At 34.5% G+C, this 14,539-nt stretch overlaps 1 protein-coding gene across 2 annotated transcripts in view; it reads left to right on the forward strand.

The window, feature by feature from the left end:
* LOC150102259 (putative glutamate receptor) overlaps window positions 1–14,539 on the forward strand; it is a 78,867-nt gene that overhangs the window by 24,376 nt on the left and 39,952 nt on the right. For both annotated transcript variants that reach the window (XM_090399123.1, XM_090399122.1), the window contains 2 exons: window positions 641–731; window positions 11,460–11,618. In XM_090399123.1, coding sequence (XP_090255249.1) covers window positions 641–731; window positions 11,460–11,618 — 250 coding nt within the window. The remainder of the gene's footprint in view (window positions 1–640; window positions 732–11,459; window positions 11,619–14,539) is intronic.

A 14,539-nucleotide genomic window follows, 5' to 3' on the forward strand; every position in this document is an offset into this window, starting at 1 on the left:
AAAAATCATGTACTCAGGTACATGATTTTTAATAATACCTTTAATACCATTCCTTCAGGTAGAGATCGTATTAGAGGGATTTTGAATGTATAAAGCACCGTTATAAAACATATAATGAGATAAAATATCTAGATGTATCTGTGATATAATCTTATTTAAAATAACATAGTTTTGTTACCTTTTAACTTCTCCATAAATATAATGAATGTTTAAGAAATTACAGTTTCAGAAAAAAATGCTGTAGATTGTTAACAATCAATAAATATTTCAAGCTTGAAAGTAGATAAGTGGAATTAAGCTTTGTCTTGCAGATTAAAATTCAGTTCTACAAATAAGAGTATCAGGAAACATAGCAAATGGGTTATAAATTGTGAAACCTGGGTATCAACTTCACTTTGCAGAAAATTTCATATGTGTAAGTAACTTCCATTGTTACATACACATTTTATACAAACCCATTAATATATTAATTTTATTGGTTAGTTTATATATTTCCATTCTACTTGCCTATTTTGTGCACTTAATCAATGTCACTGAGGGAGTTTTACTTGAATTTTTTTTTTCAAACCATATACTTACAACATTTAGAAATCATTTATATGCTGTTTTCACATTTCCAAGTATCTTTCGTGGCATTTAGATATACAATACATCCTGCCAAAGATGGAAAATGGGGAGCTGAAAAGTCTCCTGGGGTATGGACAGGAATGGTCCACATGATTATGTCAAAGGTTAGTTATTAAATCCTGTGTTTTTTCATTGTTTTTGCATGTCACACTTCAAAGTAATTAGCATTTGCTGACATATGACATTATCCAATTATTTATATAGAGGTAATAGTTTCTCATCATTATCAATAATTAATTTTTAGAGTGTGAACTAACTTCATACATCAGTTTGCACAGTAGTCAAAGAAACTACACACCAGTACTGTGTCATCTCATTTAATTATGGGACTGCATCGGTACTAAGACAAGATTAATAATATATACACCCATTACTATGAGGGTGGTCTGAAAAGTTTCGGCCTAACAATAAAAAACGAATTTATAATTTCAAAATTATTTTTATTTTTCGACATAATTCTTCTTCAAGACTAATACATTATCAATCCCTGTAGTGGTTCTCAGTAAGATCTGAAAAATATCCCTCTTCAGCTGCAATCACCTCTTGATTCAAAGAAAAATGCTGACCAGTGAGGAAGAGTTTTAGTTTTGAGAAGTCAGATCTGGATGTTCCAACAATTCATAGTGCAGATCCCTTAATTTTCCCATTGCCAAAACACTTTTGTGGGCAGGTGCATTGTCCTGATGAAAGATGGTTTTTTTTTCTGCAAACCGAGTATTTTCTAGTGAATTTTTTCATCTAGTCTGGTTAAAAGATCGGAATAATATTCTCTGGTTATTGTTTTACCCTTTTCAAGATTAATAAACAAAATGCCTTTAGCATCCCAAAACACCGATGCCATGACCTTTCCTGCCAATGGAACTGACTTTGTCTTCTTTGGTGCTGAACAACTGGCTTTTGTCCAATGTTTTGACTACTGATTGGATTCTGGTGTGTAATGGTGAAGCCAAGTCTCATCCATAGTAATAAATCGATGCACAAAATAAAATCAATTTTATTCTTGTTAAAATACTCCAAGCACTGTTCAGAGATTTTCATGCGAGTGCATTTTTGATCTGCTGTGAGCAAGCGTAGCACCCATCTTGCGCAAAGCTTTTTCATTTGCATTTCTTTTCAAAATATATCCTGCATGTTCTTTTGAAATGCCTATAAGTCTCAGCAATTTCATGCACTTTGATTCGCTGGTCATTCAATACCATATTGTGCACTTGATCAATGATTTCTGGTATTGTTACACTTTTTGGACATCCTTCATGTGGATCATCTTCGAGGCTGGTACAGCCACGTTGAAACTCGGCAACCCATTTCTTAATTGTTGAAAATGAAGGAGAAGAGTGCACATAAACTTTTATGAACTTAGAATGAATTTCTTTTGGCATTAAATCTTTTAAGCACAAGAAAAAATCAATTTTATCCATTTCAAGGGATACAAACAACACTTTTGCTTCAGACAGCTGTATAAAACAAACTACTTGATAGAATGACTTGCAATTTCACATGGATGCTTATGACAGGTGTACCAACTTAGAAAAAAAAAAAAATCTTGCCAACAGTGTTGCCATCTGTGGTTGAGGCCGAGACGTTTTCAGACTACTCTCGTAGATTCATTGTGTACAACTATTGTTCATGATGTCTAGCATGTTTTATTTCATGTTTTTTTTTTTTTTAATGTGAATCCCACTCACAGAAGGCTGTAAATAGCCTATAATACATTAGTATTAGTATTATGGATAGGCTAAAGATTATATAATCTGGAAACCTGTACTGGAGAACAAACATGAAGCTTTTTTTTTTTTTGGCTCTTTATTTTATCATTATTATTATTATTATTATTGTGGATGCATGTACGCTGTACCGCTGTTGCTGGTTTTATAGGTTTAAAGTGTTAATTAACTCATGTTTCTAACTTGAAAGTGCTACTATTTAATTCTACTAGTCACGCTGAAGACAGGGACGTTCAAATTACCAAAATCGGATAAGTAAGATTCAAATTTTCAGTGTTGGAAGTTCATAGAGTGTACTGCAGTCACCAGCCAGCGAAGAACAAAGGACATCGCCATTTTAAAAGTCGCACTATAGTCGCTAACGGGAAGAAAGGCTAAAGGTCACGGAGACAGCGAAGTTCAAACAAAATGAGCTGTGACAAATGCAATAAGCCATTAAGCGATTAAGGGGACGGGCCGCATTGTTCCAGATGTAACAAAAACAACACTTCCACTGTTCAGGGATCTCAGAAAGCACGTGGAAAGCAAAAGGAGCTGTGAAACGGACCAAATGGTGATGTGAACAGTGCCGTGAGAAAACGAACAAAGACCAGGCACCAAAGAAAAGTAACGATGCACATCAAAGTAAGCCGCTTCCAGATTCTAAAATTATAGATAACTTTGCTTCATTTAAACTCATGGTGAAAGACTTATTAAATGCACACATGGATAAAATTAACAAAAAATTTGAGGAGTATGAACATTACATACAGTTCAATAACGAGACCTCTGAAGAAATGTTAGGAACCGTGCGAGAAATAAAGACGAAATTAACGGTAGCGATAGAAATGCAAGAAATACTCCAACACGAAAATCAAGAATTGTGGAAAGAAGTAAACACACTCAAGTGTCAAATGGAACACATGCTACAAAAAGAAAAAAAAAAAAAACTTCAAATTGAGGGAATAACGAAAGAAAATACAGAAGACTTAAGCAACATAATGCAACTGATCGGCAGCAAAATTGGAATTCAAATCGCAACCACAAATATCACCTATATCAACCGAGGCCCACAAAAAAATAAAGAGAGACCACCACCAATCATCGTTCATTTTACCAACAGAAATCTGAGAGACTCCATTCTTACAGCAAGCAAGAAAACAAGGCCGACAACAACGATCCTAACTGATAAGAAACTCCCAACACCAATCTATATAACGGAACACTGGACTCCATACTTCAAAAATCTTCTATACCAAGCAAGGAAGAGAAAAACTACAAGTTCCTGTGGACAAAGAATTCCCAGATATTTTTGAGAAAGAATAAAAACACTCGAGTATACAAAATTACAAGTGAATCCGACTTACACAGCCTACCAATATAAAACACTAACTCTTTACATCCTTAAGAATAAGATTAGAACTCATTTAAAAACTATATAATGGAGATCTCAAACATAGGCGAACATATCCAGTCAGACAATATAAACTTCAAGGTCTTTGACTCTTTGAAGAAATCGTCAGACAACATTTTGACCAACACCAACTTCACTATCATACACACAAACATAAGAAGTATAAAAAAACACTGGCTTACATTGATAACAGCTCAATTATACCATGATAAACATAGATGCGCTAATACTGACCGAAGTTGCAATAAACGACACAGAAATTTACGCATACAACATAAATAATTATCAAACCTACAACTTATGTAGACCAAACAAAAGAGGTGGCGGCATTGTGGCATTTATCAAAGAAAAATACAATGTGACAGAAAAACAAACTCACTTCGAACATGCGGAAACACTAATTTTGGAACTAACAAACAGCCACAATAGTATCAAATACACAATAAACACAATATACAGACCCCCAGATAATAATCCACTCAGTTTTCTTCACGAGTTAGAAACATGGCTAAGCGGCATTGAACCGTGTACAACACACAGGTGCTCATCCTAATAGGAGACATTAACATAAATATTCTTGACCATGCTTCTTCAACCACTAACACATATCTTGATATACTAAGTAAGCACAACATAAACCCTACCATTAACTCCCCAACAAGAGAAGAAATACTCAATAACTCACTAACACAATCATGCATTGATCATATCAACATACGGGCTCCCATCCATACATATACATCATCAGTAATTAATGTAAAAATTGCTGATCACTTTGTCTGAACTTCGTTTTATTACGTTTCCTACCCCCCCCACCACAAAAGTCGATAAAACTCGATCATACTAAAGAGCATTGTTGATAACCAAGTAAAAAATACAGACTGGAATTCCCTACTTAAAATAAACGATCCTGTAACATTATATGAGAATTTTCAACTAAAGTTCACAGAAATATACAAAAAAGCAACAAAACCTACACAAACGAGGCAACAAACAGAAAAAAATCCATGGATAAATGACGACATACTAAATACTATTACGGAAAAAGAAAATCTATGGAAAAAATTTAAAAAGTCACCCAGTAACACACATTTACAAACCTTATACAAAAACACAAGAAAAAAACTAACAACAAAAATTTGTAGGGCAAAAAGACGATACTACTTCCAAAAATTCATGGAATATAACAACAACATTAAGCAAACATGGGCTACACTCAACGAATTAGTAACCCGAAAAAAGAAAACTTCAGCACAAGATTTTATTGCAAAAAGCTTCGGTCAGGACACAAACCAAGAGGAACTAGCAGACTCATTCAACCATGCTTTCACAAACAACATCGCACAACTCAAAAAAGACAAACTACCAATGATCAACAAAAAACTACCAACACAAAGTCAACAACAAACGATCTATTTTCCACCCATAACAAAACAGGAAATGAAAGAAGCAATCCTACAACTAAAACCAAAGACCACTCCAGGAATAGACAAAATAAGACTCACAGACCTTATAACACATTTTGAACAAATAAATCCAATACTTTTGAAACTCATGAACATAATATTCGACACAGGCATTATTCCACAATAACTAAAAACTGCAGTAATTACGCCAATATACAAATATGGCAAAAGAAACGATTCTCAGAACTACAGACCAATAGCTACACTACCAGTCACCTCAAAAATTCTAGAAAAAATAACACACACCAGACTACAGAACTGTTTACAGAAGTACAACATCATCTCAATAAATCAATATAGCTTTCAGAAAACAAAAAGCACCATTACTTTATTAGAAGACATCGCCGACACAATAAACAAAGCTCTCGACAAAAACAAGTATGTCGTCCTTATACTGCTGGACCTAACCAAAGCATTTGACACACTTGAACATGACATACTACTCACCAAACTATACTCAATAGGTATAAGAGGAACACTGCATACATGGTTCAAGAACTACCTCTCAAACAGAACACAAGGTAACAAAAATAGGTACATGTCACAGTCAGAGTATACAAGTAAAACACGGTGTACCTCAAGGTGCAATATTGTCATCCACTCTATTCAACATATACATTAATGATGTTCATAACATATCCATAAGAAGTCAAATATTTCAATATGCAGATGACACTGCACTACTAGTAATCACACAGACATTAACACAGCTCTCTGCAAAGCACAACAAGACCTAAACGAAATCACAACATACTTCCACCAAAACGCAATTCTAATCGACGGCACCAAAACACAGATGTTGATAATACACAACCCAAGAATCATATGCCCTGCATCACTATCGATACCTTGTCACACATACTGCTGTATTAACAGCAAAAATACCTGCCAATGTTTCGAAATCAAACCTATAACACACGCAAAATACCTCGGTCTCTATATAGATTCCCACCTTAAATGGACAAAACATATAGAATACCTACACACCAAACTCCAGATCATTGCAGCAAAACTCTTCCAAGTTAAAGATATTATTCCACCCAACATAAAAATACTCCTCTATCATGGTATCTGTGAATCCCTACTCAGATACGGAATAACAGTCTATGCAAATACATCAAACAGCCACCTAACAAATTTAGAAATGCTACACAGGAAAATCGCGTCAACAGTGATCTGGACACCTTACACGCAACAACCAATATCCGACAAGCACATGGCGATACACAGAATTCTGAGCATTAAAAACCTGAAACACTACGTGTTTCATTAACAAGGAATTATTTCAACATCACCTCCCGAAACAAGAGAGACACATATCGTATAACATGACCTACAACCTCTCTCTACATCCCCACACCCTTCAACAACTGAGATCACATCAGATACCCACGCAACTCAACAACCTACCAAGAAAGTTAAAACACGTAGATAACTACAGAACATTAAAAAACGAACTCTGGAAAATATACGAACAAAGTTAAGAAACTATTAACACTAATATACACATCATAAATCACTACCATCCAATGCATACATCCCATACATAAACAGTAGCAACAACACAAATAGTGAAGGCTAAATCCTACTCTCTTCATAAAAGCTAACCCAAGCTTCGAAGTAGGTGGGATTAACTTGCCTCACTCATCTACAGGTAATCCTTATAAGCAAATGCAGAAATTTGTATGAATAATCACTCTTTCTCAAACTTTAAAAAAATATATATATAAATAAAAATAAAATAAAAAATTATACAAAAAATTCTGTATAATCTTCATTGTTAATATTAGAAGAACATGTGTTGTAAATACATAATATATAAAGGCAAAAAAGTATTACTAAAATTTTTTTAATTGAAATCCAGTGTAGGAATTGCAGCACTTAGTGCTGAACTCTGTAAAATTATAAGGTGCAATGTCACACAAGATGTTTATTGTATGTATAAATATTTTAGCAATCAATAAATATATTATTATTATTATTATTATTAAAAAAAAAATATACTATTCTGTATAATCTTTATTGTTAATATTAGAAGAACATGTGTTGTAAACACATAATATAGATGCAAAAAAATACTATTAAAATTTTAGTTGAAATCAATGCAGAAAATGCAGCACTTAGTGCTGAATTCTGTAAAATTATAAGTTGCAATCGGTACACAATAAATAACGGAAAAAACTCGCGTAGAAAGATTATTTATTAGTATAATTTTCGCCTGTGTGTCACGGGCATCCTCAGTACATTAAGCTCAAAATGAAACACTAACTGACAATTCCAAAAAAGCGCCACCTAAGTAGCTGGTGTAAGATAACTAAAAAGGTCAATAACTTTCTTAAAAAAAAAAAAAAAATTAATATAATAAAAAGTTAGGAAAGATTAGCTGATTTGTAAAGTACTATCTCCCATAAAGGGGACAGACGTAAGCCATCGGATCTGTTTAAGTTAGGAGAATGAAGTAGAGTTTCACATGTTTCTTTATAAAGGTGTTCCATGAGAAACTGACTTTTGTGAAGAACTCTTGTCTTTCTCCAGTGAACTCTGTGTTTAGTGAAGATGGCATGTTCAAAAAGTCCAGACTTTTCAGGTTTAAAGCATTCAATATAAGATTGGTGTTCTTCTAGCCGAATAGAGGCAGATCTTCCCATTTGTCCGAAATAAGATAATCCACAAGAGCACGGAATCTGGTAGACACCTGGATGATTAAGATGTGGAAGCTTGTCCTTAGGAGAAGTGAGAAAGGTGGACAAGCTTCCACATCTTAATCATCCAAGTGTCTACCAGATTCCGTGCTCTTGTGGATTATCTTATTTCGGACAAACGGGAAGATCTGCCTCTATTCGGCTAGAAGAACACCAATCTTATATTGAATGCTTTAAACCTGAAAAGTCTGGACTTTCTGAACATGCCATCTTCACTAAACACAGAGTTCACTGGAGAAAGACAAGAGTTCTTCACAAAAGTCAGTTTCTCATGGAACGCCTTTATAAAGAAACATGTGAAACTCTACTTCATTCTCCTAACTTAAACAGATCCGATGGCTTACGTCTGTCCCCTTTATGGGAGATAGTACTTTACAAATCAGCTAATCTTTCCTAACTTTTTATTATATTAATTTTTTTTTTTTTTTTTCGGAAAGTTATTGACCTTTTTAGTTATCTTACACCAGCTACTTAGGTGGCGCTTTTTGGAATTGTCAGTTAGTGTTTAATTTTGAGCTTAATGTACTGAGGATGCCTGTGACACACAGGCAAAAATGATACTAATAAATAATCTTTCTACGTGAGTTTTTCCCATTATTTATTGTGTACCGATATGTCTACTGACGGTTTACCTCTTTTAAAACTTATAAGTTGCAATGTCACTCAAGATGTTTATTGTGTGTGTAAATATTTTAGCAATCAATAAAAAAATTATTATTATTAAAAAATAAATAATAAATTATTAACCCAAGGCCTCATGGAGTCAAAGACTTATCTGGGAGGTCCTTTTATCACATACACAGCTCATCATACCGTGTCTTAAACACACTCAAACTCCTTGCAGACACCACGCTCTCAGGCAAGGCATTTCAATCATTTACAACTCTGCACGAAAAAAACCTGCCTCTCACTCCCCTGCTCACACCCTCTTTATACAGTTTCCACGGATGACCTCTGGTTCTCCCCTGATCTTTAGTCTGTAGTCTCATGCCGGACAATGAAATTATCCAACTTTGCAACAACCACAGCAGAATTTGAACTGCTAGCCATTGGTAGAGCAAAAGTGCTATTCTCTCAGCTATCCAGGCTAGATTTTGAATGTTTAAAATTTTTAAACATTTTTCTCAGGAGACAACTTAATGAGTAGTAAAAATGAAAAAAAGAACCATTTTCTGAATTATATGTCAAAACATGACATAAAAAGATGAGCTAATGTTTTTTTTCCAGTTTGGTTGCCTTCTCTCACCAAATATAAATATAAAATATGGCTTCTCTCACCTGATGCAGCCTAAGCTTTTTTGAAGTTTTTGTATAAAAACTTTGTATAATAAGCTTAAAAGATATAAAAATGTCATCTGCTTTAAATTGGTCTCTTCCCCCCCCAGCCATCTCCTCATATTTTTTGTCGATCTGATCCTGCACAAAGATGGCTCATACTGAGTCTTTCAAGCATGACAGCAATAATAATGATTAATATATGCACGTAAACACAAGAAAGATATTTAATTAACTAAATATTTCAGCCTGGAAATAGCATACCTTCTTCAGTGGCACTACAAGAACAGTTTAAAAAAAAAAAAAATACAAGGTGGAATACTAACAATAGATCATTTAAAAATAGAACAAGCCGCGTGATATTATATCACTAAGTATTAAAGGTAATATTTTTAAGCAGAGAGACATGATTGAAATAAAGATATTAATTAATAATATTAAATAACATAACATTAATATGAATTAATGAGTTGTCCTGATTAGACTTTCCCAGATTTTGATATAGATATACAGTCATTCCGATTCAGGTTAGGACGATGGAGTAAGGCCTCTAGGCTTTCTTTGAATAAACATTCAAATTTATAATGGGATCTATGTAAAAGGTGAGTTTTTGACCAAAGGATGTTGTGGTTAGTTTCAATCCCGTGCTGAGCCAATCCACATTTTTCAGGTTTGTTGTGATGAATTGAGGATTGATGTTCTTGGATTCTTTTTTCAAGAGAACGTCCAGTTTGTCCAAAATAGGAGAGATTACAGTTGCAGGGAATTTGATAAACTCCAGGAAGAGATATAGTTGAGCGTGATGATGGGCTGATTCTTTAAAAATATAATGACTTGTGAATGTTGGTTTCCTGTAAACTGTAGTTGTAAGAGTATTTGAAGGTGACCGGATGAGGAGAACGTCTAAAAAAGATAACTGGTCGTTTTCTTCCATTTCCATAGTAAACTTTATGCGATGATGTAAGAAATTGATACTGTTTAAAAAAGAAGGTAAGGTAAAGAATCAGCCCATCATCCTTGTCAAAAAACAGGAATCATAAAATGTCTAATCAGAAGAGCCAAAACTAATTGTTCTACTTCTAATTTTCTACAGAAAGAACTTTCTACTATCCAACAACACATGAAACTCAATGGCTTTTCCGAAAAGAGTACTCAACATCTTCTCGATTCTTATAATCCACCACAAAACAACGAAGATTCAATATGTCGAGTTCCAATTCCTTACATCTCCGGGATTTCAGAACCTATCGCAAGAATTCTGAAGAAATATGAGTTAACAGCTACATATTCACCTATTAACAAATTATCTTCCCATTTTCCTTCTCCTAAAGACAAACGCTCAACTATATCTCTTCCTGGAGTTTATCAAATTCCCTGCAACTGTGATCTCTCCTATTTTGGACAAACTGGACATTCTCTTGAAAAAAGAATCCAAGAACATCAATCCTCCATTCATCACAACAAACCTGAAAAAGGTGGATTGGCTCAGCACGGGATTGAAACTAACCACAACATCCTTTGGTCAAAAACTCGCCTCTTACATAGATCCCATTATAAATTTGAACATTTATTCAAAGAAAGCATAGAGGCCTTACTTCATCGTCCTAACCTGAATTGGAATGACTGTAAATCTATATCAAAAATCTGGGAAAGTCTAATCAGGATAACTCATTAATTCATATTAATTTTATGTTATTTAATATTATTAATTAATATCTTTATTTCAATCATGTCTCTCTGCTTAAAAATATTACCTTTAATACTTAGTGATATAACATCATGCAGCTTGTTCTATTTTTAAATGATCTATTGTTAGTATCCCACCTTGTATTTTTTTTCCCCTTTAAACTGTTCTTGTAGTGCCACTGAAGGTGGTCTGCTATTTTGAGACTGAAATATTTGGTTAATTAAATATCTTTCTTGTGTTTACGTGCATATATTATTCAGTCTTTATATCACAAGTATCCTTAAAACATCAAAGCAATAATAATAGTTTGGAGGAATTGACTAGTTTCTCCATAATACAAAAATATTTACTGAAGCAAAATCTGCTGACATTAGTTCAATTTCACTATATTGCTAACTGAAGTTCATAAGAGAAGATGCATTCTGTTTTTTTTTTTTTTTTTTTTTCAGTGTTTATACGTATAAACACCTGTTTTTTGATTCATCTAGTGGTATTGCTTTGTCTTTTAAGATTAAATAATAAGGAATTTTTATTCCAGCATATTACTGGATAAATAAATATAACAGTAATTTTCTATATTTTTAGGAGGCTGACATTGCTATTAATATGTTTGCTATCAATGAAAAGAGAAGTGAGGTCCTGGATTTTTCAACTCCTTATCGTTATGATCCGGTTTCTTTTATTGTGAGAATTCCTCAACCGAAATCAAAAACATTTGTTTTTGCGAGGCCTTTTCAACCTTCAGTAAGTAGGTGATGATAACTTAGAAAAAATGAGGCAGCACTGCTAAATTTTATTACATTATGCAGAAAACAGTAGTATTTTTATGTAGTAATGCGACTCCCACACCCAGAATGTAGTAGCGCATATAATAGCACATTAGTATTATGGACGTTTTTTTTAAAATATATTTTTATTCTACACATGAGAAGTACAAAAACCTATAGTACGTAAGACTAAGGATGATTTTTAATATTTTTATTATTATATATTTTTTGTATATTTTTATTTATTTTTTTACATAATCCAGATACTCTAGAGATCAAACATGGAACTTTTTCGAACCACTTTGGACTTCAATAAGCAGGATGGTGGTCTCACACCAGGCAATGAAATTCATCTCCCATCTAAAGAAAATCAAGAATAGATGAAGGTTTATAGCTGGATGTATGGTTTGAAAATGGCATGGAGATTATATTTTGAAAAACTTTAGCTATCTTTCTGGATATATTTCCAAACAGAGGGGATGAGAATAGTTCTGATCTTGTGTGTCAAGTATGGGAAGGATAAAGGCTGCAATATTTTGCCTATTTTATCTTCAAAAAAGTGTTGTGATGATAACAGTGTTCTAAAGAGATGTTAGCTTATTCTGTTTATAGGAAATATAAGTGATTGCTTATGTTTCCTATAAATAGAAAAGGATGACAAACTATGATCCTACAAAAAAAATTATCATAGAAACAAAGAACGTATGAAAGAAAGAGCCACTTAAATTATACAGAAATAGTGGATTTTAATATCCTAGGCTTGCACTACCTAAAAGTGCATGCTGCCAGGGCATCCATATATTCACCTTTTATTAGGGCATTTGATAATGGTTTCACTGGCCTGAAAGTTTAACAGCTGTCAGGCCAGTGAGACCTTAAGAGAGAGAGAGAGCCCTGTTTAAGTATAGGCCTTCTCCAAAAACTCGATCAATCCTTCAGATCACTGAATCAGTGAGTGACCTGAAGGATATCGTTTATCATTTAACTCATTACTCAGAGGTGGGTCTACTCAGTGATAAGCTCACCCTACCACCAAGCAGACACACAAGTTATATGCAACTAGTGTGTCTAGGAAGAGAAGATAGTTGTTTGTTTCTTTTCTGCAGTGAAATCTACATTTGTATGTTTGCTGTAATATGCACCAGCATGTGTGTTTGAGCCGTGTGACTAAATGGCAGCCATCATCTACAGTATGTAACCCTATCACTCAGTATGACTGTATACAGAGTGTTTGGTTTTCTAGAAATTCTACATTGAAATTGGTGTGTGTGTGGGGGGGGGGGACCTATATGTATGGTGATTTGGATAATTTCCATTACTGGTCCTTACAAAGGACCAATAGCAGAAAATTCATTCTCTGTCCAAATGGAAATCACCCTTCTGGTCCTTGCAAAGGCCATCACAGGCAACTTCTGTTCATCCTTCTTCCACCTCTCATCCAGATGACACCAATGCTACAGTACACAAAGCTGATCTATTGGCATCTCTTCTTCTGCAACTCCTGCATAGATGATCAAGGCGGATCTTCACCCATGCTAGAACCAGAGCTTCACGACTCTTGTGTCATATCTTTTTCAACAAAAAAGATATCAGAAAAATACTAAATAACTTAGACACTAAAAAGTTTACCAGACCTGGAGGCATGTGTCCAATTATACTCCAGAACATGCTCTACAATCTTTTATACTCAGCTGTCAGTTGTCCTAATACATAGAAGTATGAATATATCTGGACTGTTTCAAAAAAAAAAAAAAAAAAGGGATGGGGTGGGGAGAGATTATTCACTATAGAGGTTTCCCAGTTAATCGATGATCACTAGGATGGATCCCATCACTATATCCACAACTGATCTCTTAGCCTACATCATTCACCAATGGATACATGTCATGGAAAAAGTTTGAAGAAACATGAGCTCTCACTCTTGACATTTTCAGAGCATTTGATCATGTCTTGCATCAAAGCTTGTTCAATCAATTGCCATCCTATTTACCTTCCACCCTCTGTAACTGGGAAGCCAGCTTTCTTTCTGGTTGTTCACTGCATGGTGTGCATGTTGTTGATGGCTTCATCTCTGTAAGCTTCTCCACCAATGCAGAAGTGCTTCAGGGCTCTGTTTTATTGCTTATCCTCCTCCTTCTATACATAAATAGCACATATTGTCAATCACTAATAATCCTAGTCACAGCTTTACTGACAACAGTACAACACTTCTATTCATTCTACTCATTTAACAAACCTTGGGGTATACACAAACATCCAAAGTTTCAAGTTCATCTGCAAACTAATGTCTTAAATACTGATCTCCAAACCATCTTTTAATCTGGATTACACCAATGATACCAAAATGCAGTCTTGCATTTTTTTTTTCTCACAAAAAGGGTCTCGGTTCACCTACCCTTACCTGCACAAATTCACACACTACATGAATTCACCATACAGGATCAGATCTGTCTCTGCTGGACTGACACTTACTTCCATCATCGACCAGCATAAACAGTTGCTTCCCCAGCTTCAAAGGCATTCTTTTCTACTCTAGATACTACTTTTCATCTATCCTGCTACTAACTCTGTACTAAGGATATGTCCATCCTTAGAATACTGTTCACATTTGGGGTGCTGCACATAAAACCTCCCTAAAAATTCCCGATGCTATCAAGAGAGAGTGATTCAGGTGAAAGATATCCCACCACAATTTCAAAAGTACAACTTTTCTGCAGGTACTTCCAAGGACAATGCTCCACTGAGCTGGCATCTGTCATTCTACCTCTGCTTATCTACCACTGTCCTCTGGAACAACCTTTCTTATGAAGTGTTTCCCAGCAACTACAACCTCTAACTCCTCAAGATAAATCTTAATAGATTTCATCTTTCCCAATCCTCACCTGCATCTAACATACA

Source organism: Typopeltis vanoorti, chromosome 10, assembly GCF_054136105.1.
Source record: "Typopeltis vanoorti isolate ZY-2024b chromosome 10, IOZ_Tvanoo_1.0, whole genome shotgun sequence".
Classification (NCBI taxonomy): Eukaryota; Metazoa; Arthropoda; class Arachnida; order Uropygi; family Thelyphonidae; genus Typopeltis; species Typopeltis vanoorti.